The 27,695-nt window shown below is 36.8% G+C and overlaps 1 protein-coding gene and 1 pseudogene across 1 annotated transcript in view; both read left to right on the top strand.

Moving 5' to 3' along the window:
* Positions 1-27,695, top strand: part of GUCY1A2 (guanylate cyclase 1 soluble subunit alpha 2) — a 317,887-nt gene that overhangs the window by 216,247 nt on the left and 73,945 nt on the right. The window contains exon 6 of the mRNA XM_053924981.1: positions 15,551-15,694. Within this exon, the coding sequence (XP_053780956.1) occupies positions 15,551-15,694 (144 nt within the window). The remainder of the gene's footprint in view (positions 1-15,550; positions 15,695-27,695) is intronic.
* Positions 4,293-5,047, top strand: LOC112314357 (large ribosomal subunit protein uL30-like; annotated as a pseudogene).

Raw genomic sequence — 27,695 nt, 5'->3', positions numbered from 1 at the left:
GCTGCATCTGTATGCTTGGGCCATTGAAGTGATTCAAACACAAGCTACAATCTTTTGATGGGACAGACAAGAGAAATTCTCAAAAGGTCACTTTATTCTATGCAATTCTAGGATTATAAATACGCAATGTTGGAACTTTATGTAGTTGACTAGGAAAATGTTACCAAAGTGCAATTCAACCCTGCTGACTCCCTATTAATGATTGGGGTATATGTTTATTTTTGTAAACATTTTTCAAGCTTTGAAATTATTAACATGGTTTTGAATAAGCTGAAAAATTGTAAGAAATCACTGAAGCAGTGAAGTAGTGAAATACAAAGTCAATATTCAGAAATCGATGGAAGTTTTGTACACCAGCAGTAGAGTACCAAAAAGAGAAACTAGGAAAAAATCCCATTTACTCTAGTAACAAGAAAAATAAAGTAAATAGGAAGAAATTTAACCAAAGAGGTGAAAGACCTGTGCTTAGAAAACTATAGAACACTCAAGAAAGAAATTAAGGAAGATACAATTAAATAGAAGCATATACTGTGTTCATGGATTGGAATAATTAACATCATTAAAATGTCCATACTACCCAAAGCAATCTAAAGAGTCAAAGCAATCCCTATTAAAATTCCAGTGTCATATTTCACTGACCTAGAACAAATATTCCAAAATATCTATGGAACCAAAAAAGACCTTGAATACCTTCAGCAATCTTGAGAAAGAAGAACAAAATGGAAGGATCACAATATCTGATATAAAACTGTACTATAAGGCCACTATAATCAAAACAGTCTGGTACAGTCATGAGAACAGACACATGGATCAGTGGAACATAATAGAGAGCCCAGAAATAAACCCATGTCTCTATGGTCAATTAATATTTGACAAAGGGGGCAGGAGCATACAATGGAGTAAAAAATAGCATCTTCAATAAATGGTATTGGGAGAACTGGACTGGTACATGAGAAATGAAAATGAAACTAGACTACCAACTTACACCATACACCAGAATAAACTCAAAATGGATAAAATACCTAGATGTAAGTCGTGACACCATAAAAGTCCTAGAGGAGAACATAGGCAGGAAAATTTCAGATGTCCCATGTAGCAATATTTTTGCCAATACATTTCCTAGGGCAAGGGAAATAAAGGAAAAAATAAACAAATGGGACTATATCAAATTGAAAAGCTTTTACATGGCTAAAGAAAATATCATCAAAATGAAAATGAACTGACCATATGGGAGGACATATTTGCCAATAATATGTCGAACATGGGTTTAATCTTCAAAATATATAAAGAACTAATATGACTCAACACAAGGAAGACAAACAATCCATTTAAAAAATGGGCAAAGGACCTGAATAGACAGTTCTCCAAGGAGGGCATATAGATGGCCCAGAGGCATATGAAAAGATGCTGAACATCACTAGCCATGAGAGAGATGCGAATTAAAACCACAATGAGATACCACCTCACATCTGCCAAACTAGCTATCATTAATAAATCAATAAAGAACAAGTGCTGGCTAGGATGTGGGGAAAAGGGAACCCTAGTGTACTGTTGGTGGGAATGCAGACTGTCCAGCCACTGTGGAAAACAGTATGGAGTTTCCTCAAAAAACTAAAAATGGAACTGCCTTTTGACCCAGCTATTCCACTGCTATGAATATACCCTAAGAATCCTGAAACACCAATGTAAAAGAACTTATGCACCCCAATGTTCATAACAGCACTATTTACAATGGGCAAGTATTAGAAACGGTATAAGTGCCCATCAGTAGATGAGTAGATCAAAAAACTGTGGTACATTCACACAATGGAATACTACCCAGCAGAAAGAAAAAAGGAACTCCTACCTTTTGGGAGAGCACAGGTGGAACTGGAGACTATTATGCTAAGTGAAATAAGCCAGTTGGTGAAAGACAAATATCACATGATCTTAGTTATAAGAGGAATCTAATGAACAAAATAAACTAATGAACAAAATAGGACCACAGACATGGAAACATGGAACAGACTGACAGTGGCCAGAGGGGAGGAGGAAGCAGGATAATGGTAGAAAGAAGGGGAAGAGATTAATCAAAGAACATGTATGAATCACCCATAGACATGGACACTGGTGTGGGTATTGACTGTTGGGGGGGGTGGTCTTGGTGGAAGATGGCAAAGGGGGAAAAATTGGGATAACTGTAATAGAATAACAATAAAAATAAAAAAGAAATCACTGAAGCAAAATTCTTGTTAGACTGCTGATCTCCTTTTGTGTATGTGTGTGTTTGTGTGTTGGAATTTGTGAAAACTACCTATTAAAATAATGCTCTTCTTTGGATGAACTGGGAGAACATTATGCTAACTGAAATAAGCCAGTCAGAGAAAGACAAATACCACATGATTTCACTTATATGTGAATCTAATGAACAAACTGAACTAACAAATAAAATTGAAACAGAGTCATAGATAGAGAGCAACCTGACAGGTCTGTGGTAGGGGGTTACGGGATGAGGGATTGAGCAAAAAAGAAAAAGGACTTATGGACACAAACAGCAGTGTGGTGATTGCAGCGGGTAGGGAATTGGCTGGAGGTGGAAGAGGGTATCAGGGAGATGAATGGTAATGAAATATACAATTAAAAATGTCAGTAAAAACATAATGCTGTCATTAAGATAATCCAAAGCAGTATTTTAAAAGTTTTTTTATTTGATACTCAAAGTTTAGTATTGTACATTTTTTTCTGCTGTCAGAAAAAGAAAACTTTGTGCCTCTCCCTTTTCTACTTATTATTAGTGGCACTGCCTTATAAAAAAATGGGACATATTTCATGCATCTGATAAAAGAAGGCCCTCTGACCTTTAGGAAGAGGCCAGATGAGGACTGCTGAAGTTGCTTATGACAGTGCAGTCAATGAGAGTTAAGTGTAGGGGGACGAGTATAAGATATTAAGGCTGAAAGGCTATTTTTAATTCTGTCTTTTTAAATTAAGTCACATGACCTACCTGTGCCAAGCTTCTACTTCCAGAAGATGGGAACAATGGTATTGGTCTCACATTTTTGTTGCAGGTGACACAATTGGAGTCATTCATATGAAAGAAATTGAAGGCAAGAGAGAGTGTGTTGGAAAATTTACCATGAAGGGAGGGAAGGAGATTGTCTTGGCCCATTCAGTCTGCTGTAACAAAAATACCAGAGAGTGGGTGGCTTTTAAACAACAGAAACTTATGTTTTGCAGTTCTGGAGTTTGGGAAGTTCAGGATCAAGATGCTGGCAGACTGAGTGTCTAGTGAGGGCCAAGTTCCTGCTTCACAGATGCCTGTCTTCTTGCTGTGTCCTTACATGGTAGAAAGGACAAGGAGCACTCTGGGGTCTCTTTTAGGAGTTAGTAGACAAAAGTAGAACATAAAGAAAACACAAGAACATACTCTTGTCATAATTTAAATACATACCTTTCCGGGGCTGGCAAGGTATATACAAGAGGCTTGAGTCAATGTAGGAACCATGAAGGAAGTAGTCAATTTTGTCTACTTAACAGAAATACTTCCATTCCATTGTTTATGCAAATCACCCGATCACTGGAATGTGTTCTTGTTTTGGCATTATGCAGGCTTAAGCTGAGTTGATAGAAGAGACATATTTTGGAGTCATTTAACAGTGACTTTGATTTTGAAAGGTAATTTACACATTATCTATATTGACCTAGCTGTTGATAGAGATGTTTATAATACAATTGGACTCAGTCATAATCCTCTGAGTTATACCAGCACTGTGCTAGCTGGTATAATAGAGGATTATACCATATAAATCCTCTATAATAGAGGATTATACTCCTCTATTATACCAGCACTGTGCTAGCTCCTGCAAGACAAAAAAAATAACTAAGATCTTGCACTTGCTTTCAAAGTTAAATGACTTAGCCTCTAGATAGGAAGGTAGTAGAGAAAGGATGAACACAAATCACTGCAATATAAGAGATGTAGAAGCCAAGTTGTATTGGGATTCTAAAGGAAGCAAAGATGGTATCATACTGAAGGACTGGGGATGCTTACTTTCATAAAAGATATGGCTTGAAAAATGGATGTGGAAACATGACAAGTTTGACTCATGGAAGAGGGGCTGGGGAAGGCTTTCTTTCTAAACTATACTCAACCTGGATAAAAGAACGTAATTCCATAGGTATCTGAGGCTAATAGGATTTATGGAGTTAGATTATGTTCTTTTAAAAATTAATTTTTAATAAAATATTTCTACTTGATTTACAAACTGGGCTGAACTGTCTATTTTAAGAAAAAAACTGTGCAGCACGCGAATATGGCGGACGGAGAGCAAAGAAAAAAGATCCCTTTGGTTCCAGAAAATCTCCTGAAAAAGAGGAAGACTTATCAGGCCCTCAAAGCCATCCAGGCGAAGCAGGCACTTTTGGAAAAGAAGGAGCAGAGGAAGGGAAAAGATATAGTTTAAGCGACTGGAATGGTTTCTCCACGATGCCTTGCCTGGTGGCAACAGTGTGACAAGGTACGCCTCCGATGCCTGGAAGTGAAACCTCACGGTTTGGAAGTACCAGATGAACACGCCTTGGCCTCTGTTGTGCGCATCCAAAGGGTTAAAATGGAGTGAGTTTAACTGTGCAGAGGACCATTGCAAGGCTTTGCCTGAAGAAGATTTTCAGCGGTGTCTTTGTCAAAGTGACCCCCTGAACCATAAAAGCGCTGTGCATAGTGGAACCTTATGTGACCCAGGGATTTCCAAATCTGAAGTCTGTCCGGGAACTCATCTTGAAACGTGGACAAGCCAAGGTCAAGTATAAAATCATCCCTTTGACAGACAACGCAGTAATTGAGGAGCACCTGGGGAAGTTTGGTGTCATTTGCTTGGAAGACCTCATTCATGAAGTTGAAATTGCCTTCCCAGGGAAGAACTTCCAGGCAATCTCAGGGTTCTTATGCCCTTTCCAGCTCTCAGTGGCTGATCACACCACCAAGAATAGAGTAGGCTTCCTCAAGGAGATGGGCTTACCTGGCTATCGAGGTGAATGCATCAATCAGCTCATCTGACAGCTGAACTAAACCCAGAATATCTGAAAGCACGGTGCCTTGGAAGCATGTGTTTTTGTTTTTTGGAGTTACCAGTATCTTCAAAGAAAATGGTTTTCTGATGTAGCTTCAGAAACTGGAGGGGAAGAGTCAGGGAAAGACGGCAGTGCTCCTAGCCGGCCCTTCTTGTCACGGCCCTGTTGCAAAGGGAAGTCCCGTGTGGTTCCACGTTTGCCACTGCTGCCACCTTGAAGTCAGCAGAGGACTCGTGCCATGCAAGGGAGGTCCTGCTCTGTCTCATCTTCTCTCTGGGGGCTTGTTGTTGATGAACAGATGCCCAAGCATGAGTGCCAAGCCCAGAGCCATACTTCAACCTGGGGGTTGCTAAGGCTTTGTTTTGGAAAGAACTTGAAATACATTTAGAAGAGCACAAAAACAGCGCTCAACTGTGAAAAAAAAAAGAAAAAAACTGTTTTTGAGGCAGTTTTAGATTTACAATGAAATGAAAGAAAGGTACAGACATTTTCCTTTATATCTCCTGCCCCCATAATCTTTGGAATTATAAATATCATTCATCAGAATGGTATATTTTTACCAAGGATGAACCTACATCGACACAGCATAACAGCCAAAGCTCATAATTTACCTTGGGGTTCACTCTTGATTTCACAGTATACGAGTTTGGGTAAATGCATAATGACACATATCCATCATTATACTAATATACGGAATATTTTCACTGCCCTAAAAATAATCTGTACTCAACCTGTTTATCCTATCTCCTCAGTCACACAAAAACTAGTCTTTTTATGGTCTCTACAGTGTTACTTTTTTCCAGAATGTCATATAGCTGGAATCATTGGCTTTTTCAGATTCGCTTCTTTCACTTAGTAATATGCATTTAAGTCTCCATGTCTTGTCATGGCTTGATCATTCATTTCTTCTTAGTATCAAAGAATAATTTATGCCTGGACGTACCACAGTTTACCCATGCACCTACTAAAGGACCTCTTGGTTGCCTCCAAGTTTCGGTGATTTTATATAAAGCTGCTATAAACATCTATCTGCATGTAGGTGTTTGAGTGGGCATAAGTTTTCACCTCCTTTAGGTAAACACCAAGGAGCACAATTGCTGGGTCACATGGTAAGGGTGTGTTTAGTTTTGTAAGAAACCACCAAAATGTCTTCCAAATAGACTTTGCCATTTTGCATTCTCAGCAGCAATGAATGAGAGTTCCTGTTGCTTCACATCCTCATCAGCATTTGGTGTTGTCAGTGTCTGGATTTTGGCCATTTTAATAGATGTGTAATGGTATTTTATGTTGTTTTAATTTGCATTTGCCTGATGACATAGGATATGAAAATCTTTTCATATGAATTTTTTCCATCTGTATATCTTATTTGATGAGGTATCTGTTAAGGTCTTTGGACTATTTTTTTAAAAATCAGGTTGCTTTTTTATTGTTGAATTTTAGGAGTTCTTTAAATATTTGTGTAACAATCCTTTATCAGATGTGTCTTTTGCAAATATTTTCTCCCAGTCTGTGGCCTGTCTTCTCATTTTCTTGATACTGTCTTTCACAGACATTTTTAATTTTGATAAAGTTTACTTTATTAGTACTTTCTTTTATAGATTGTGTGTTTGTTATTGTATCTAAAAAAGCATTATGATGCCCAAAGTGATCTAGGTTTTCTTTTCTGTTATCTTCTAGGAGTTTTATAGTTTTCCATTTTATACTTAGGTTTGTGATCAATATTGAGTTAATTTTTATGAAGGGTGTAATGTCTGTGTCTAGATACTTAGTTTTTGCATGTGGATGTCCAATTGTCCCAGCATCATTTCTTAAAGAGACTATCTTTGCTCCATGTGTTACCTTTTCACATTTTTCAAAGATCAGTTGACTATATTTTGGGGGGTATATTTCTGAAACCTTTATTCTGCTCCACTGATCTATTTGTTTATTCTTCTAGCAATACCACAGCATCTTGGTAACTGTAGCTGTATAGTAAGTCTTGAAAGTATTCACAGTTGTGACATCAACTACCATTATTTAGAACTTAATTCTATATGTTTACTGAAAATAATAGTAAACATTCACCATACTCTGGGAACATGTTTAAGGTTCTGGTAAATCAGGAATCCCTGGAAAGTGTTTCTTGAAAATAATAGCCTCAATAATTGTTTTTGTAAAGAGTGAATGGATGAATTTCAAGTAGAGCAATAGTTTGGAATAACATTGAGTTATTCATTTTGATTGGGTCATGGACTAATACTGATAATGGTAAATAAAAGTCAAATATTGGAGTTGTGTTATTGAAGATCTTAGAAGACAATTTACTGTACAGCAGAAAGAAATTTTCAGTTGCCCACATCTAACTTGAGAATTTAGAAAGAAATTTGACTGGATGTTTTAATATATTTTTATTTGCTAACCTGCCTCGGTATTGAACAGTCTTTATGATAAACAACGTGCAGCCTAGCAACTGTATCTCCTACATGACTGAGATTCCTGGACAGGAACTGGAATTTACTTTGATAGATCTACTGAGAGTTTTATCAGAGCTTTCTTTGACAGGCAGTCATTTGGATTCTGTTTTCCCTCATTTGGGAATAGCTCCCAGGTCAAATCACTGTTCTATTTATACGCATGACCTCCTTTTCGGTGCTGTATCAGCTGAGCACTATAGAGACATCCTTAAAAGAAGTAGTATTTGGGTCAGAAACATCAACCAAAATGAGTTATTAGACAGATTTTTTTAAAAGAATGAAGTGATTTTTTGAAGCTTTATTAGTAAATTTTTAGTTAAAGTTGTTTCTGTTTGAATTGCCAAACCATTATGCACAGTTCACCTTGATGTATTTAATTAAACTGAACAAACTTTCTTGGATCACTGAATACCTACCGTGCTAGGTGATTCTGAGCATTTGGGTATGTGGGGCAGGGGCTAGGAGTTGTAGTTTAAAGTTCTGACAAATAAGAAAATGTCTGGAGAAGTTTATTGTCTCTCTTCATGTGGTGGAAGAGAGAAGAGAAGGGATATATGGGAATGGCTGGGGTTCAGGGTACAGGTACTTTTCTCTGAAAGCTCTTTGTCTCTTTAAAAAAAGATGAATATTTGGATGAGTATTGTAAAATTTTTAACTCACATTATATGCCAGAAGTCTTCAAACTTTGAAAATCAGAAAATACTCCTAAGAGAATGTGAGAATGCATGCAGCTGGGCCTTATATCTAGATTTTGATTGAGTAGATCTAGGTGGGGGCCTGGGAATCTAATTTTTAACAAGTACTACTGGGTGATTCTTATGCAGATGATCCTGAGTTTTGCATTTGAAAAACTTGCCTAGAGGACAATTCCAAACCATACAAGGATAAATCAGATGTAATTTAAAACTATCAATAGAATTCTCATTGAGCATTCTGACTTTGTGCCCCCTTTTTAGAGTTGGGTGGCAAGAGTGTGGCAATATTCAAGCTACCCCATCCTGCTAGTCATCATCTATGATGCCTCAATTTTCTCCAGAACATAGAGTAAACATCTGGTACTTGTGAGTGACCTGTGTGCAGGAGGGAGGCGCCCACCACATCCTGTTAATGCTGGGTGGAGTTCCCTACAGAGATCTGGTTGACAGTGGGGCAGAGGTCCCAGGCTATAGCTGGTGTGGGAGTTTGGCTAAAAAGGTGACGACTGACAAGTGTGCCATATTCTCAATGGCAGCAGAAGAGATGAGGACAGTAATGGAAGTGGTAGATGAAAAGAAGCAGGTGGAGAGACAGGAATGCTGGAGGAAGAAAAAGTGGGGCAGAAGGAGATACAAGAGAAGATGATGCAGTGATGTCCATGTGGAGAGCAGTAGAAGTTGTGAGAGCAAATGAGGTGGCAGAGGTGAAGGAGGTGGTAAGGCCATGGCCACTGAAGGTGATCTCTTCAAGGACTTTCTTCAGTCTGGAACTAGAGACAGGAGTGCCTAGGCTGACAGGGCCTTCCTCCTGCTGGAGCTCAAGTCTGGGCCAATGTTTAGTCACTTGAGTGAAGGTTCGGGTTTCATCACCTAAAGTAGTCTCACATTCTGGGACACCGACTTTTAGAATAACCCCTCCTAATAGCCATGCTTAAGGACTACAGTGCAGATTTCCTGAGGTTCCTATCAATCGGTAGTGAAAGAGTTCAGATATCTCAGGACAGGCTACAAGTTCAAGGTCTTCTTTTAAACAAACTTCTAGTGCAGAAATAAGTCAATCATTAAAGAATATAGGGTCAGATGTTTTATACGAATGGCATTTCTTCCCTCTCTAAAAATAGTATCAGGACGCCATGCCCTAAATCCTTCATCGACAGGAGCAGGTCATCACCTGTAACTTCTTCATCTGGTCCTCAGACTACAGCCTTCCAGAATCTGACAAGACTGCTGTTATTATAGGGGATCTGTAGCCCAACTCCTGCAATACTACCTGGTACATGAAGGGAAATCAGACTACTTTCATCAGAGCAGCTTGTGAAGATACTCAAGCTATTTAGGTACTAGTTTAATTAACTCTACCTTTGGAAATTGTCCCTGCACCAGATTACCTGCCATCAGCTGTGGGGCCTGTGCTTGGCCAGCAGTGATGTACGTGTGCTGGCCTCTCTGCACCTTGGCCCCTCTGGCCCTTCAGTGCCCTCAACTTCAAGAATGCAGCTTTCATGGCCATGCCCATCACTTGGTTCAAGCCAAGAAAATGAAGCTGAAGACTGCACTGTCTTTGTCTACATAGCTTGAACTTTTCTCTGTGTCAGGGCCTTCCTACATGTTTCTTTTTGTTTTAATCCTCACCTGAGGATATGTTTATTGATTTGAGAAAGAGAGGAAGGAGGGGGTGGGTAGAGAGAGAGAGAGAGAGAGAAACAATGATGTGAATTGATGTGAGAGAAGTATTGATCGGTTGACTCCTGTTTGCACCCCGACTGGGATCAAACCCACAACCTAGGAGAGTGCCCTGACCAGAAATCGAATCCTCAGCCTTTTGGTGTATGGGACAATAATGATGCAAAGAACTGAGTCACCCAGCCAGGGCCTTCCTACCTGCTTTTGATAAAGGAACTTGTAAGTCATATTTGAGGAGAATCAGTACATCTTCAAGAACTGCAACCTCAAGAACAATGAAAAACTAGGTTCATGCTTGCTGCCTGTGGCGAATTACTCATCTTCAAGTATGTCCAGTGGACCATCCATGGCCCTAAGGCCTCTGCTTGGCCACTACCTCCTGGATTTTTATCTTTGGCCAGGAGCCCATTTCACCCACCCTGCTGAGTAACAGGAAAAACAGACATAAACAGTGGTAAGCCTGTGTGAGGGGAAGGGCAAAAAGTAAGGGGCGTCTGAATCACCCAAGTCAAATTTTTCCTGCTCTTCTGCTCCTGCTGAGTCTTTATGAAGGCCTACATAGTGCTTTACTGTTCCTGCTGAGCCTTTTGAATAATCGGTGTCCAGACCACCATCAACTCCAGTGGCTGGTTTCTGCAGGACTGCTTGTGGACTCAGGCTCCCTGCTAGCCATTGGAAAACTGAGCCCTCTCTTCATGTCACTCAGGAATGACACCTAATGTCAGGCAGGTGATTGGGCCGGCAGGTGTGGCTCATTATCTCAGCAAGGGTGAATACGGTAGCCCTTCTGAGAGTCAGATGTTCGTAGCCACAGCCAATGAGCCCATGAAGAATACGGCACATTTGCCAGCCCGTTTTTACTCACCTGATTGTGGCCGATGACCAAGTGCTCTGTAAGATGGCAGGAGGTAAATGAAGACTTTTGTCCTCTTTAGGCATCACTTGCCTACATCTTATTCCAACGTACTCCTCTCTCTCCATTCCTGCCCCTCTCTTTCTGTTTCTAAAGACACTAGAAGCCAGAAACAGAAAGCAAAATAAGTAGAAAGGCAGACTTTCTAATTTGCTTCTCCCCTAGGTAATATCCAGAGGGGGAGAGAGAGAGAGAGAGAGGTTTTCCAGTAAGGTAGAGGGCCAGACCCTCTGCTCTTACAGCCCCTCCCCAAGTTCTCTTTCATAAATCCTACAAAATTCAAATAAAGACAGATTCAGGACTCTGGGACTGAGGGACTGAGGTGGCATGAGTCCCGTGGGACAGAGATTACTAATTGTCCTATTGTATGCAGTGTTCTTTTAGGCTAATCCTAACCCTAACACCACAGTCACCTCCCCTACAACACACACACTCTGCCTCTCACTGTGCCCACATTTCCAAGAAAACTCCTGGATATTTCTTGAGCATTATCCTGGAGGGAAGGAAAAAAATGTTATGGGAATGACAATCTATTAAGTGATAAAGTAAGTTCTTTTACATGATTAATGTAAAACAAAAAGTAAATAAAAATGGTGAATGCATAGGTCTAAGAAATTTATTTATACCACATTTGTTTCTGAAATGAGAGGAATTTGACAGTAATGTGTTGAGAAGATATAGTGAGATAGGTAAATACTTTAAAGTTTAACAAAAGCAGCTATAATAATAATATGTGGAACAACATTTGTATATAATGTTTTTAGTGCTTAAGCCTTCTCTTCTATGTTCAGAAAAGAATATAAAGTTTTTCAGACATTTGCATAAGCACTATTTTTTCTATCACCATGTCTAGTTTAGCCATCTTTATTCTTGTTTAATGTCATTGAAGGGAAGGTTAGAGATGCTGAAAATAAATGAAATGCACTATTTTAGATGGTCCATTGTATTTAAATTTTTATTTAAAAATACTGAGGCAATTCAAAGGAATTCAAAATACAGTCCTCTTTTTGGACAGTTTTTTGTAATATGTTTACAGTGTCGATTTATTTTACTTTGGTTTTAACTCAAGGAAACATCCTCAAGAACAACTGTAATGATATACAATGCTTTCACTTTTGCAGTTCCCCATGAGGTGAAGTCAGCGGATTATTTTCAGTGGAATCCACCAAAATTTTCACACACACTTAATTCTGCTGGACATGTGTAGCCCTGATGTTTATGCTTTCTCAGAGAAGAGAAAAAATGGAGCTTTAATGGAAAGCTGCATTACTAAGGTGTTTGCACTTCTGCCAAGATTTTCAGGTTAAGATACTGAAAAAGTCTGCAAGGAAAGAAAACTTCACACAGACATATTGCTTACACTTTATAGACACCTGGGTATTTGAAAAAAGTTAAACCGTTACCCATTCATTACTCACTAGTTCTATTTTCCAAATATTTCTGGCTCTTCTATGGGCACAGGTTTGGTTGCATTTTCCCATCCCATTTATGCTAGCATAGCCATGTGACTTGCTTTAGTGAATAAAACTTGAGAAGCTATGCATGTCACAACTGGGAAAAAGCTTTAAGAGCTAGTATATAATTTGTCAGAACCTCTTTTCCTGTGCCCTGACAATCAGCTCCAGGTGAGGAGGTTCTATTAGCCCTGTTCCTAGAGTGAAGAGACGAGGCACAGTGTCTCTCCCCTCTTCCCCAATCTTTTGACCCACCTGAATATGTAGCACACATGGACCAGAAATCAACTCTTGTTATTTTAGGGCATTAAGATTTGCAAGTTATATTGTTACTGCAGCATAATCTAGCCTAGAACAGTGGAAACAACATCTTTTAGATTTTTTCTGTATTTGGGTGTTCATAAATAATTGTGAGAATTTTACATCTTACTTAGGGCCATTCTTTTTTATATTTATTTTTTGTTGTTCAATTACAGTTGTCCCCATTTTTCCCCCAGTGCTTTCCCCTGCCCCACCTAACCCTCCCATTCAATCTCCTGCTCATTGTCCTTGTCCGTGGGTCCTTTATATACATGTTCCTTGACATGACCCTTCCCTTTCTTTCCCCTATTATCCCCCTGCCTTCTGGTTACTGTCAGTTGGTTCTTTATTTCCATGTCTCTGGTTTTATTTTGCTGCTTGTTTGTTTTGTTAAGTTCCACTTATAGGTGAGATCATATGGTATTTGTCTTTCACCACCTGGCTTATTTGTCTTAGCATAATGCTCTCCAGTTCCACCCATGCTGTTACAAAGGGTAGGCATTCCTTCTTTATTTTTGCTGCATAGAATTCCATTGTGTAAATGTACCAGTTTTTTTGATCCACTCATTTACTGATGGGCCTTTAGCCTGTTTCTATCACGTGACTATTGTAAATAACACTGCTATGAACATTGGGGTTCTTAGGTTCTTTTGAATTGGTGTTTCAGGATTCTTAGGGTATAATCCCAGAAGTGGAATTGCTGGGTCAAAAGGCAGTTCCATTTTTAGTTTTTTGAGGAAATTCCATACTTAAAAAATGGGCAAAGGGCCTGAAGAGATGCTTCTTCAAGAAAGACATATAGAGGGCCCATAGACGTATGAAAGGGCCATTCTTTTTTCTGATGTCTATTTCTTGACACTTGATTCTGTTTTTTCTGACTGCTATCCTGACTTCAAATATTTTCAAACTAAATGCTATAACATCTTATGTGATCATATGGATTTTAATGTGAATTTGTCATATTGTGCACATACTCATCTTGCACTTCATTAGATTTATGTGTTACATCAATTGGTAACATATTGGTCCATCTGCTATACACTATTACATTACACACTCCTATAGAGAAAGTGTAGCACATAACTAAGCTTTATTCTTTTGGTACAATTTCTAGAAATCCATATTTGGAGGAACTCAATAAACTTTTGCTGAAAAGATAATGGAGATAATGCTGCTGAGGAAAACGATGACGATAGGGATTTCAAAGATGGCATGCCCCAGGACATGAATGTTCTGAGTGACTGTGAAGCCATTCAATTTATACAAATAAGTGACTGCCTATTTGTCCTAGTATCTGAAAATCAAAAGTACATAGCTAACAGTGTTCTGGATTTTGAAGTCATGTAGAAATACAAAAGGATGAGATAAATGTGAGAATTAGCAAAGGATTTTGTGTTTCTAGGGAGGGATGGTAAATGGACACACATTAGACATTTATTATTTGCTGGGTGTCTTTCTTGGTGGAAATTCTATGGGGGAAGTATATGTTAGTCTTTGGAATAAACCTTTGCAAACTCACATTGCATTGTCTATTATTCCTACCATATGACTTTATTTCCTTTTTTTTTTGGCATCAGAAAACAGGTCTTGGAGTGAAAGTTTTGAACTTCATGATGTGTTTGAGGCTATTAGAATCATTTTTATATGTATTTCCTGATAGGATTCTGACAAACAAGTGCTAATTTTGGCATTCTTAGTCCCATGAGCTTCTTAAGTATCCTCATTATATTGTCTCAATTAGTGCTGACAGAATGTAATGCAGTACAACTTTTAATACTTAAGTGTTAGAATACATTCACATGAAATTAAATTATGGATATTAAATCTTAACTAATAGAATATCTTGTAATTCTTGATATATTTATGATAAAAGCATGTCTAGTCATTTAAATGTAATTTATTTTCTACACAGACCTACATGGCCCATAGGTCTACATGATGCAAGTGAAAAAAATGGTGAAAATGAGCAAATGACATAGAATGACTTATTATAATCATGGTAAACATGGCGGATTAGTTTATTTATTCATTTGGTAGGTGTCTGTTAAATATCTGTATTTTAGCCCTATAGTAGACCCTATAAATACAGAGATGAAAAACAGATGGTCTTGTTTTTAAAGAGATCACATCGTACATGGAGTACATATTGACACATAAATACATATTGATTATGGCCTGTGATGAAAGCTATAGCAAAGAGGTGTGGAAAGTGCTGAAACAGAATAGAAGAAAGGATTAGGATTTGATCTACTGTGAACTAATAGATGGCCAAGGAGGGCTTCAAAGAAAAAGTGACATTGAAATCGAACATTTTATACAGTATTTCATCACTTTGCTCTAATTAAAGTATTAGAATGCTTGAGGATTTTACCATTATATTTACTTTGGATAACTAGTGAACTTTCCTCTCAAAATAAGATGTGTTTAATTTTTATGCCATATTCTTTACTTGGAAATTTGGGGGTTTTAACCTGGGGTAAATATTTAAAATATTGAATAAAAGTAATGGCAATTCAGAATGGATGCTGACAATAGAATTAGAACATGGTGAGATAAAGGCTCTGGCAGTGACTGCTAACCTTTTAACGGTAGGGTTATGGGTGGATTCTTGCCCACTGATTTGTCATCTCTTAAGTATCCCTAATACTGAAGGTTTGAGGAAGATGAGAGGGTGGCTTTGAAAAAGGCCGTCTTTTAGAAATTGCCCAGGTAAAATACTGACAATTCTATTTTCACTGATGATAATTATTTTACATCTCAGTTGTTCTCTATTTCAATGATCACCCATGGTGACAATGCTGAGGAGTGGCCCCAGAGTGAGATGTCAGTATTTGGCTGTGGCTGTTTGCAAACTCTGCTGTGATTACACTCAGTTGTCTAATTGCTTAATTTATCGATGTTTTGCTGACATGCTTTTCAGCAACGTTTGTGATTGCAGAGAACTAATCATTCCTATTCTGGCTCATTATCATATGTTTGCATTTAATTGTCTGATCGCTGCAGGTGGAAACAATAGGTGATGCATACTGTGTTGCTGCAGGACTCCACCGAAAAAGCCTCTGCCATGCTAAACCCATTGCTCTGATGGCTCTGAAGATGATGGAACTTTCAGAAGAGGTGCTGACACCTGATGGAAGACCAATTCAGGTCACTCTCAACATACAATTTGAATAGTAATGCATGCTTTTCAAGAAATTCCCTTGTGAATACTACATACTGTAGCTTACAGATCTAAATAAGTCAGGTATGAAGGGAGGATGAGGAATAGCTAGAGGTGACTCATAGATCCAGGAAAAGAAAAATGATGTAAAATAGGAAAAGGTGTGTGGATGGCAAACTACCAGGGAGGAGAAAAAAGGAGCTAAAGGGTTAGACCAAGGGCAAGAACTTGCTTTCGGTAACCAAGTCACCAAATCCAAGTAAGAATGATAGTAAGAATCAGAGTCTGAGAAATAATCCAAAAAATGAGAAACAAAGCAAGGAAATGGAAGACCTGAACTGCCTGTGGGTAGTGTACAGGTTTCCTCATAAAGCCTCGGGCCTCGGGGTTGCTTCTACAATTTTTCTGTGATAGAGCTTGAAGGTTGGAGCCCAATAACTGAGGAAACTTTAAAAGTAGAAAATATAGCCTCTGGGGTGTTGTACTCTTTTTGGTACCCATGGCTGTCTGCAGTCTGGGAGCTCCCTCTGGGAATGTATTAGGTCACATAGCTATAGTTTTGCTGTAACCTGATAGATCCCAGATGTGTTGTTGCTATAAATCCTTATAAACCAGAAATCTTGTATTTGGAGAAGTAACCTGGAATTTAAGGCAGACCTTTTACACCAGCTCACTAACTATGTGTTAAAAATTACAGAAAATAAAGCCTTAAAATGTGAGTACATTTCTAGTTCTGGCATTATGGAAAATTAGATACCCTGAGTGTCCCTTCTGATTGATTTATGAAAGTGCAGAGTTAAGTATAAAGTTTTTAAAAGACTGTTAAGCATAAAAAAAGTTATAGGGAAGAAAGAAATGTGACAATCACATTTTGGGTACAGACGAAGACAATTTAGGTGGTGAATTTAAACTAAGTGCTCTGTCATTAACAGTGATAATAGGAAACTAGGAAACACTATTTTCTCCCTGGAGGAAGATAACTTCAATCTCATCTTCAACAAATTTCCACAGGAGTGTGCGCTGGAAAATCAGTGCCTTATATTCAAAAGAAAACAAAATAAAACAAGCAAACAACGAAAAACACACACTCACACAGGGAAACAAAGTACTATAGCTAAGAGCCCATAGAAACAGTAGATGAGAGAAACAGATCTGGAGTGACATCAGATATCAACATTTTCAGGCAGAATCAGAATGACAATGCTTAATATAATTACAGAGATAGAAGTTTTAAAATGGGAGGCAGAAACAGTAGATTTGAAAAAGAACCAGAGAACTTGTAAGCAATTGGCATAATACTTTTTAAAAAAAAGGAGCTCAGTGGATGAGTTTAAAAGCAGATTAGACACAGCTGAAGCAAAAATTAGGACACTGAAAGTTAGAACTGAAGAAATTACTCACAATTAAGTTCAGAGAATTAAAAGTGGGAAAATATGAATCAGAGAATATAAAATGTAAAATATGGAGGAGTCATGGAGGAGAAAGTGAGAAGATTTAATATATTTTCAATTCTGCTTCCAAATGGAGTTCATTGAGGGAATGCAAAAGGCTAATTTTTTGAAACTATTAAAAGACATTAATCAAGTCTCAGTAATAGTAATCCTAAATAATGGGTTAAATGTGAAAAAGATCATACTATAAAATGACAATTTTATAATTAAGAGTTTTTGACTTAGAATGGAGAACTATTTTTTTTGCAAATAGTTACGTTAAAAATTTTCAAATCACAAAGGAAATATTATAAATCTTACTACATTAAAATTAAAACCCTCCTGTTTATCAGAGAACACCTACAGACAATAAAAAGACAATCACAAAGTAGGGGTATTTTTTTGTAACGTCTTTAACCAATAAAAGCATCTTTGGTTAATCTTATCAGTAATCAGATTAATATATATTGATAACCCTATGCTCTCTCACCTACTACTTTGGCACAGTTTTGAAAGTCTTCAGTAGTATCACTGTTGGTGAGGATATGGAGCAACAGGAAATTTCACACACAGCTGGTGGGGTTACAAATGGTACAACGTCCTTGGCATTAATTAGTACATTTTACTTTGTGCTTTTCTTACAATCCAGCAATCCCTCTCCTAGATGTTTGCCTCAGGGAAACACTTGTGCATGTGGCAGAAGTCACACACAAGATTATTCACAGCAATACTTTTCATAATATTCTCACATTGGAAATAACTGAAATATCCACTTAATAGAATGGCTAAACTATAATATATTTATGCCTTGGAATCCCATACAGTTGGGCAAATGAATGACTTTAGCTATGGACATCAACATGGATGAATGCCAAAAACATAATATTGATTAAAAAAAAAGCAAGTCATAGAGGAATGCTGTAGTATTATTGCATTTAATTACATTGAAAAACTTGGAACATTGAAAATACATGCTATTTAGAAATATCTGCCTTGATGTAAAAAGTTAGGAAAGAAAGGGAATAATTAATTCAAAATTCAAGATGGTGTTTAATTCCAAATGAAAGAAAGATGATGGCAACGGGGGAAATGCAATAGGGAAAGTGGACATAGGGGTCATCGTGCAAAATTATTCATTTTATTACTATTCTTTAATGTGCACATAAATGTTTACATTTGAAAAAAATTTAAAGTGCAAAGAGAAAGACTCCCACCAGTGGTGAAAATAAAAAAGTCATGGACCATTAAAAAAAGTCTAGTTTAAGTCCCTTCAGGACATAATTATCTAGTCAGTCAAGTGCATGAATGACACTTCAATTACTGTCAGGAAAAACGAGCAAAAGGAAGCTGTCTCAGATCTGCTGCAAAGTGCAAATCTACACATTCCACACTGAATTTATACCAGTTCTTAAATTTTCAAGACTCCCATCTGGGCAGTGTTATCATTTGGGATGGTCTTTCTATGTTGGATTTTATTTTGTAGGAGATACAGTGTTTGTGTTGATTTATCATTGTCAAAGCAAACTTAAGTCACCAAATAACAAAACCAGGGAAACGTGTTGTACAGTATGCCTTAAACTTATCATCTGTATTTTCATTTGTGGGATATAAAACTGCCCCTGTTTTGGGAATCAGATAGCCTTCTTAAGTCAGAAGGGGAAATGTCCAGAATGATTTAAGAAGAATGCAGAAAGAGAATTCAAAATAATAACACCTCCTTAATAATTTTAGTTTCTTATTAATTTATATTATCTGTATGGTTTGGGATATTTTTGGAATATTAATTTGGTTTTCAGTTGGCTTCTCACTTGGTACTATGGGAACATTTCTAAATTTATTGAAAAAATCTTTCATTAAAAGTGCTTGAGTGTTGTATTAGAATTGATATGTGAACTGTTTATTATTTTCTTAAAACTGTCCAAATTCTTAGGCTTTATAAAATTTAAGCCATTCGAGTTACAATAATTGCTCAAAACTCCCCAAACTTCTCAAATTTTGAAAAATAAATTGATCATTTTTATATGACATAAAACTTTGAGGCACCTGTCATGGTGGGGAATAGGAAACTGGATTATCATTTATAGTTGCTTGCTAATGATCAGTAATGTCCTTGAATCCTTAACTGCAGAATTAACTAGGTAAACTTTTTAATTAAAAAGAAAATAGAGAATATAGCATTTCAGTTCTTTAGTTTATCATACTAAGCAAATTACTACCTTGTAAGTACTCTAATGAACTCAGAGGATAGTTCTAGACTGTATTTACAAAGCATAATACACAAATATGGTCCATTTATATGATAAATTCTGAAAATTCAGCCCAGAGTGACTTTAGTTAAAATTGCTTTTAAAAATAGTGACTAAGAACTTCTTGTATTTGATCAATACGATGTTTATTCTGTTGGCTGGATATATGGAAATGTCATCATTAGCCTATTCCATGTTTCCCCTCTCTAGAGGAAATCTGATTTTCTTATATCTTAAACAATAGTCAACTGAAGAAAAATAACATCAGATGCTCTCTCCTTTGTTTTAACTAGCTATATGGTGATTTCCCTGGAAAATTATATAATTTTAGGCTGTTCATTAACTTATGAACCTAATCTTACAGAAGTATGTTAAATAGAGTTTTTAGTGCTGGAAGACTAACTTTTACTAATAGTTTATCACTCTTTGATTAAAATAACAAAACATTTTTTACTGTTTGTGCTTTTTGTGTTTAAAAAAAATAGTGAAGGGCCCTGGCTAAATAATACCATTGGTTAGAGCGTCATCCTGATTTGCCAAGGTTGTGGGTTTGATCCCCAGTCAGGGCACATACAAGAATCAACCAATGAATACAGAAATGCCTTGTTTTGCCGTGTATAATGTGCTCCCATGCACCCGCGATTTTGTGAGCAGTATTCATGGGGTTATTTTATCCATGGTATATAATCATTATACCCATGTATAATGCACATCCTTATTTTTCCCTCAAAAATTTGGGCAAAAATATGTGCATTATACATGGCAAAATATGGTAAGTGGAACAACAAATGTCAGTCTCTCCTTCCCTTCTTCCCTCCCTTCTTCTCCCCTTCTCTCTCTCTCTCTCCCCCTTCCTCTCTCTCTCTAAAATCAATAAATACAAATAAAAAATAAGTAAGGAAAGGAATCTGGGTTGAGGACTGACTAGAGTATGTGATTAAACACACAGTAGAAAGACAAGTGACATTTTCATGATTTAAAGCATTTGAAGAGGGCTGAGTTAGTGTGTCCAGATACCTAAGTTTTACTTCTGGGTTTTAGTTTTTAAAAAATATTTTCATTGAATTTCATTACATAAGCATATAAAAGCAAATTCTCTTCATTAGTTCAGAGAACAGTAGATTTTACATAATGAGGCAATTATAGAGATTGTGAAATAGAGCTTAAAAAAACATCATGTGATCATGTTGTAATACTAACGTGTTTGGCAATCTCCATTGCAAACCAGGGAAATGCAATGATTTCATACTGCCTAGTTCAAAGGCAAGAATATTAATGTACAATTTACATGTAATATAACACATTAAATTCTAGCTCCTTAAGCTTGAAGTAAGCCTTTTAATGAGTTTATAGGATTTTTGGAGATTATGAAATAAATGTATTCCAATTAATTTAAAAATAGTAGTTATTTATAAAGAAAATCTGATGTTATTTTAATATTTGAAGGGATTTGCTATTTGCAAATATTGCAATGCTTAATTAACCTCATGAGAGAAGAGCCCAAGATTGTATTTATAAAAAAGAAATAGTATTTGATAACTTGGATTAAGTGTCTGTGATTCTCTCATAATTGTTTACTTACAAAATTCTAATTAGTACTTTTCATCCTGAAGTGTGTGTTCTTATTTGAAATGTTCTACCTCTAGAATCTATATCTAAGATAGTAAACCTAAATAATCAGAAAAAACTGCATATGTATTCTCTGAACTCACTGTTAACATACTGAGAGCCCAGTTATCCTTGCTTCTCATGTTTATGCTATAAACATTTTAATTTACTTTTAATCTCCTAGATAATGTATATAGTGGCATCTTTAGTAAATCATTGTTTCAATATAGCAATAGCATACAAAGATACTCTATAATATTACTGGTAAAATTTATGGCAAAATATATTTCTAATTGATTTATTCTAATAATGGATTTATTTCATACAAGAAATATGTTTATGTCTTTTAAAAATAATATATTTAAAGTATTTTTTCAGTGAGAGTTTACCGGTAGCTAAGGTTACAACAGATTCTTTTGTATTTTGCTTCTGTTTAATTACCAGAACTTAAGTCTATATATTCTCTTCAGATCTACCTTCTAACTCACTAATACTCCCCTCAATCATTCGTGAAAATCATCTGTTAAGCACATCCATTTAGTTCTTAATGTCACTTATAGCAGTTTATAGTTTTTTAAGTTTTCATTTATGTGACAAATTTTTATATTGTTTTTACTTAACTGTATCAGCCATAGTTAATTTAAACTCTTTGCTTAATAAAGCCATTCTCTAGAGCACTGGTCCCCAACCTTTTTGGCACCAGGGACCAGTTCTGTGGAAGACAATTTTTCCAGGATGGGATGGTGGGAGGGGGTGGCTTTACAGCCTGCCACCAGATGCAGTTTAATTGTCACTTGCCACTCACTGATAGGGTTTTGATAGGAGTCTGCAAGCGATTGATTTATTGTGGTCTCTGTGTAGTCCAACCTCTCTGCTAACGATAATCTGTACTTGCAGCATCCCTGCATCCCTGCTTCAGCTCCACCTCAGATCATCAGGCATAAGATTCTCACGAGGAGCCTGGTCCTATATCCCTCGCACCTGCCGTTCACAGTAGGGATCGCCCTCCTGTGAGAATCTGATGCTGCCGCTATAGGGCCGGAGGCGAAGCTCAGGCAGGCGGCAATGTGAGCGATGGCAAGTGGCTGTAAACACAGATGAAGCTTCACTTGCTTGACCGCCACTCACCTCCTGCTGTGCGGCCGGTTCCCTACAGGGTTGGGGACCCTTGCTCTAGAGTACATGTGGTTTACTACATTGTTTATTCCTTCGTTTAGTTTTTAGTAATGTTACGTGTCTCCTGTGTACCTAACTATGTTTTGTTTTGAGTTCTGGGGATTATATATTAAAAATTATAGAAATAATTTGAAACTTGGAATTTTGTTACCACCCCTTTAAGAAAATTTTACATGTGCTTCTGGCCTGAACTGCTGGGAGCTCTAGCAGTCAACACTTGGTTCAGTCTCTGTGAGGAAAAACTTACTTCTGTTTCACCTTATGTTGGTGGCATTGCCTTTATACCTGTGGTGTTGCCTGTCAGGGTCTCATCTCAAAGTACAGAGGGTTTCCTAAGGCCCCCCCTTGGCAACCCTTGCCCCTGTAGTCCTGTGAGGTTGTCAAAAATTATGCTCATGTTCTCACCATCTCAGTCCCTTCTGAAGTCAGACAATGCCCATAGCAGACAAGCTCGCTGGGATTAGTGCTTCCCTCTCCCCAGGTTTGTCCCTGTGTTTCGCTGCAAATCTTTTTTATTGCTCTGTGAGCTGACCTGCAGAGGGTTGATCGAGTTATATAATTTGCTTTTACTGGAAATGGCTGTTTAACGTGATGTATATTTTTATGTGCTTTATCTTACTAACAATGAGTCATCCTTACCAATCTACATTTATGCCTATTTTCAACCTAAGTCACAGATGAAATTATCTTTAAGTGGAAAAGACAGAAACATGTATTTAAACTATCTACTGCAAAAAAAAAAAAAAGAGAGAAATAACTTCTATTGAAGCACATAAAGGTATGCCAGGCAGTTACTATTCCAAGTTCTTTCCATGGAATCACTCATTTACGTCTCACAAAAGTTCTGTGAGGGAACTATTGCCATTAGTTCCATTTTACAAGTGAAGAAAATAAGACTAAAACAAAAAATAGCCAGAGCTCCTAATTGCTACATTCTACAAACCTATTAAATAAAAGCATGCTAAATAAATTTTATAATGTCAAAGTTTCCCTATTGCCTTTAGTAACTTATTATTCTAAAAAGTTAGACTTCCATGGCTTTAGTCTTCAAGAATATTTAAATTTATATTGGACACTCTCGTTAAGAGAATGGAAGTAAGCAATCTATTTTACAGATATTCTACCCAAAGTGACTAATTTTTTATATATTTTTAAAAAGATTTTATTTATTTATTTTTAGAGAGAGGGAGAGGGAGGGAGAAAGAGAGGGAGAGAAACATCAATGTGTGGTTGCCTCTCATGCACCCCCTACTGGAGACCAGGCCTGCAACCCAGGCATGTGCCCTGCCTGGGAATCAAACTGGTGACCCTTTGCTTTGCATGCCAGTGCTCAATCCACTGAGCCAGGGATAATTTTTTAAATTAGAAATTAAGAGAGATAGGTTCAGTTACATGTGTGGGAAGGGAATGGGTTCTATCCCACTACTGATGGTTAAGATCACCAGCCAGATTGTGTTAGGGGCATCTGTTAGCTATCTTTTCCCATTGTTTTTTCTCTGATTATTTTCCCATTTGTTTTTTTTTATTGTGGATTATAATTCAGAAGATACATATTTTATAATGATATATTATTTTTTTCCATAGGGTAATCTTTGAATTTAAAGAGTATGTCTTATATTCTATGTATTGCATAAGACATTTTTGTAATGATAGGCGTCTCTTTGGTCATGGTGCTGTGCAGGTGAGCTTCAATGGACAGAGCGCCCTTCAAGGCCTATATTACAGTCCCTCTGTAAGATGTCAGCTTAATGATTTAATGCACAATATTGTATATGTAATGAGTATGTCAATGACATAGAATTCCATTACTAATTTATTTTAGCTTTTATATTTTATCATAACTAATTCTAATATCATCACAGGCTTTTAATCATATTTTCAGTCTATCAAAAAATAGTTTATCGGGCACACATTTCAAAAAGGCGCTGGCCTTGCTGAAGCATTTTGTTATATTTGTCAGATTTTCCAAGCAGTTCTTTGTGAAGTTATTTGCATTTTTTTGCTACACACAAAAACATATAATAATACATTAGCAAAAGGAAAAGTAAAAGCAGCAATGAAAGGAAAAGCTAAATTGATTTGCATGAAGCTGTGCATGTAAAAATACATAATTGCTCAGTTTGATTTTGTGCAGCAGTCTTCACGCTTTCACATTTCGGAGGAGGAATGGATTTTTAGTGGAGACATGATTTAAATATTTTATAAAGTTTCCCTGTTAAATGATATCTTCATGGGATAAGTATTCCTAAAGATGTTATAATCTATTTCATTTATTTTAGCCTGTCTCCGGAGGGCATCCCCCCTCCCCTTCCCCCTCCCAAGAGTATTTGTATAGTGTCCTAACAAAAGGTTGAAAGTTATATCAGTAAAGGCATTTATTTTTTTACTTGAATCTTGTGTGGTGGGCTTTAGAAGTGTGAAGCCTCCAGGTAGTTAGGTAGCTTACTTTTGTTTATCTGAGTTTTATGTAAAGAATAAACATCTCTGCTTTGCCAATACTCCCTTCTAAGGAGACTTTGAGAGGATTCCACCTACCCGTTTCAGGGGTAGGTTAGTCCATTATCTTTTGGAATATGGTCCCCTTTTCTGGCATTATTGAGCAAGAGAGCTTTTATCTCTTACTACCAGTTTAAATTAATCTCTTTTGTGGCTAACAGTCATATATATACATTAACATTAGCAACTTGAATCTGACAATACCAAAAGTGATGGGAAAATAGCAAGATAGGTTAATTTGTAAGATAGTAATGTGGTATCTGCATGCTAACCACACTGTTAGATTTTACATCTTTGGTCATTCTGTCTCAAAATCTCCTACCTATCTCCAAATAAAAATTTAAAAATTATTTCCAAGTAACTTTACTAGTGTTCCGAAATTATGAAAAAATGACTCCTGAATATGAGCACACAAAAGATAATCAAAATCACCTATAACTTACCAACCAACCATAACCACACTGTAAACTTTTTGTATATTCTTAAAAGCTTTTTTCTCTGAATATAAAAATATATAGAAGTAGAATATGCTGATTTGAAAAGTAGATTCTTTTAAATATTAAGTGGACTTCATTCAATTAAGTGAAGTTGCGAGGCACTTTGTACCAAAGAGATGCATGCATCCTGAGTACGCAGGAGAGACTTGGTAAACCCTAGGAAGCATCTCTCATTGTTATTAACTCACTTTGATTTTGTATTGTCCTGTACCTACAATTGAATTTTCGAGTCATTGAAAAGCAACTCTTTAATCAGCTGAGTGGCAAATGTGTTATGAACAATTCAATGTCACAAGTGCTTTTAAAAATCTGTTAAGTTTTGTGTTGATGTCATGTCAGGCATATGGTAATTGTCTGGGTTACTACTATAATATTCTTTATTTGGAATGTGGTTTCTTAGCAACTGTTGCTTTTTCCTAATGGCTGAATTGATCTCTGCACATTTGTAATGCTTCCTACTGCATCAGAAACTGTCACCTTGTATGCAAATGTCATGAGATCAAATTTACATGTAGATTCAATTCTAAGAAAGTATTCTGCTTTATCACTTGCCCTTAATGTGTGTTCAAAGGTTAAACCAACCATAAAAATATACAGTTAGTAAGACCTCATTAATTCAGACCTCACTCTATGGGGAAATATGACAATTTAAATAACAATGTCTGAAATACTTGCATATAGGTCCTAGTGGAAGACCTGTTGAAGTTGAAGTAACAGAGTTATTTTGATGGTCAAATGACCATGTAATTAGCAGATGGATAGGAAAATAGGCCCAGACTGTGCCTGGAATGTTCCAGGGGACGAAAGGCTTTTACTTCAAAGGCAGTTTGTTGTTCCTATTCAGATGAAGCCTGATTCTGCACGATCCTGGCTGGAACCTTGCTAGGAGTGACTTTTACTCATTTGTTCAACAAATGTTTTTGGATACTTGCTGTCTTTTAGACAATTGGGCAAGTACTGGGCGTGTAAAAGAAAGCAAGTGGAGCATGGCCAGGACCCTCCCAGAAATCACATTCTAATGAACCTGCACCTATAAATGGCCAACATCGTTAGCAAGTGGAAATAAACACTTGGATTTTTCTCAATAATGTTTCTGTCTTAATATTGGCATATTTTGTTAGGTTTTTGGAAACATTTGGCTGAGACTTTATAAATTCTTCTTAGAATATTTAAGATGTTGTACATTCAGACCTACATTATTTTGGTGTCTGTAGACTTTGTATATATCTAGGGCATTTTGTAAATGTCTTTGTGAAGTTGAAAGACATTGAGAACCAACTCTGTGCCAGTGGTTGGTTCGATAGTCTATATATCATCTCATTTAATCTACACAACAACCCTGTCATGGTCACAAATGCAGTTTTTACATATTTTAAAGTTCAAGAAGTAAGACCTCCATGGGTTAAAGAATATAAGTAAGATCATGGGAAAAAATAATATATATCCTACACCTTATATATGTCACCTTTGTGCCAGATGTTTTATATACTTTATTTCTTTTCTCTGCTGTCCCCCAACACCCTGCAAAGTAAGTTTTATTCATCTTATGTTGCATTTGAAGAATTTGAGATTCAGAAGTTTTCATAAATTGACCAAGATTATCCAGGTAGTCAATTGCAGAACTAATTTTGAACATGGAAAACTGAGATCTTTCTTATACCAAACTGGTCAATACTTCACCAGAATAACCAGAGTGGAACTGTTACCTGAATGCTTAACAAGAGTTGCTGCTCGTAAGTGTTTACTATGTGCCAGGATCATGCTAAGCTAGAATGTGTGCACACACTCCCTCCTCCTTGCTCTCTTTCTACACACACACGCAAACCCATGTAGTTAATTTACTTACATTTATGTGTGTTAAGCAAATTTTAATATCTGTGATATATATATATATACCCCATAGATACTATGTTTTTCTGTACATATACACCTATGATCAAGTTTAATTTATAAATTAGGCAATTTCATGGATAGAAAATTTGTTGTTACCATAGATCTTAACAACCTCCTTATTAAGTCGAAAACTTTTACCGTTTTACCTAAAGAAAGCCCTTTACAGCTTCTCTCTGGCATATATGAAGTGCCAATATCACTACTTTCATGCTCTGGGGTCATTATTTAGTAAAATAAGTGTTACTTGAACACAGCATTGCAATAGTGTGACAGCTGATCTGATAACAAAAATGACTACTACGTGAGTAGCGGGCGGGTAGCAAATACAGTGTGAAAACGCTGGGCAAAGAGGTGACTCACATCCCAGGCGGGATGGAGTACGATAACATAAGGTTTCATTATACTAGTCAGAACAGCTCACAATTTAAAACTTATGAATTGTTTATTTTCGGAATTTTTCATTTAGTGTTTTCAGTAGACTGCACATAACTGAAAACTGGGGAAGTGAAATCACAGATGAGGCAGGGACTAACGTATGCATTGCACATTATCGTGTAAGTCTTAATATAATCATGGATCATGGATCAGTTGTTATCCTTATTTTCCTTTTAAGATTTTATTTATTTACTTATTTTTAGACAA

Source organism: Desmodus rotundus, chromosome 5, assembly GCF_022682495.2.
Source record: "Desmodus rotundus isolate HL8 chromosome 5, HLdesRot8A.1, whole genome shotgun sequence".
In the NCBI taxonomy this organism is placed as follows: domain Eukaryota; kingdom Metazoa; phylum Chordata; class Mammalia; order Chiroptera; family Phyllostomidae; genus Desmodus; species Desmodus rotundus.
The sequence above is the reverse complement of the archived record's forward strand: the minus strand, read 5'-3'. Positions and strand labels throughout refer to the sequence as shown.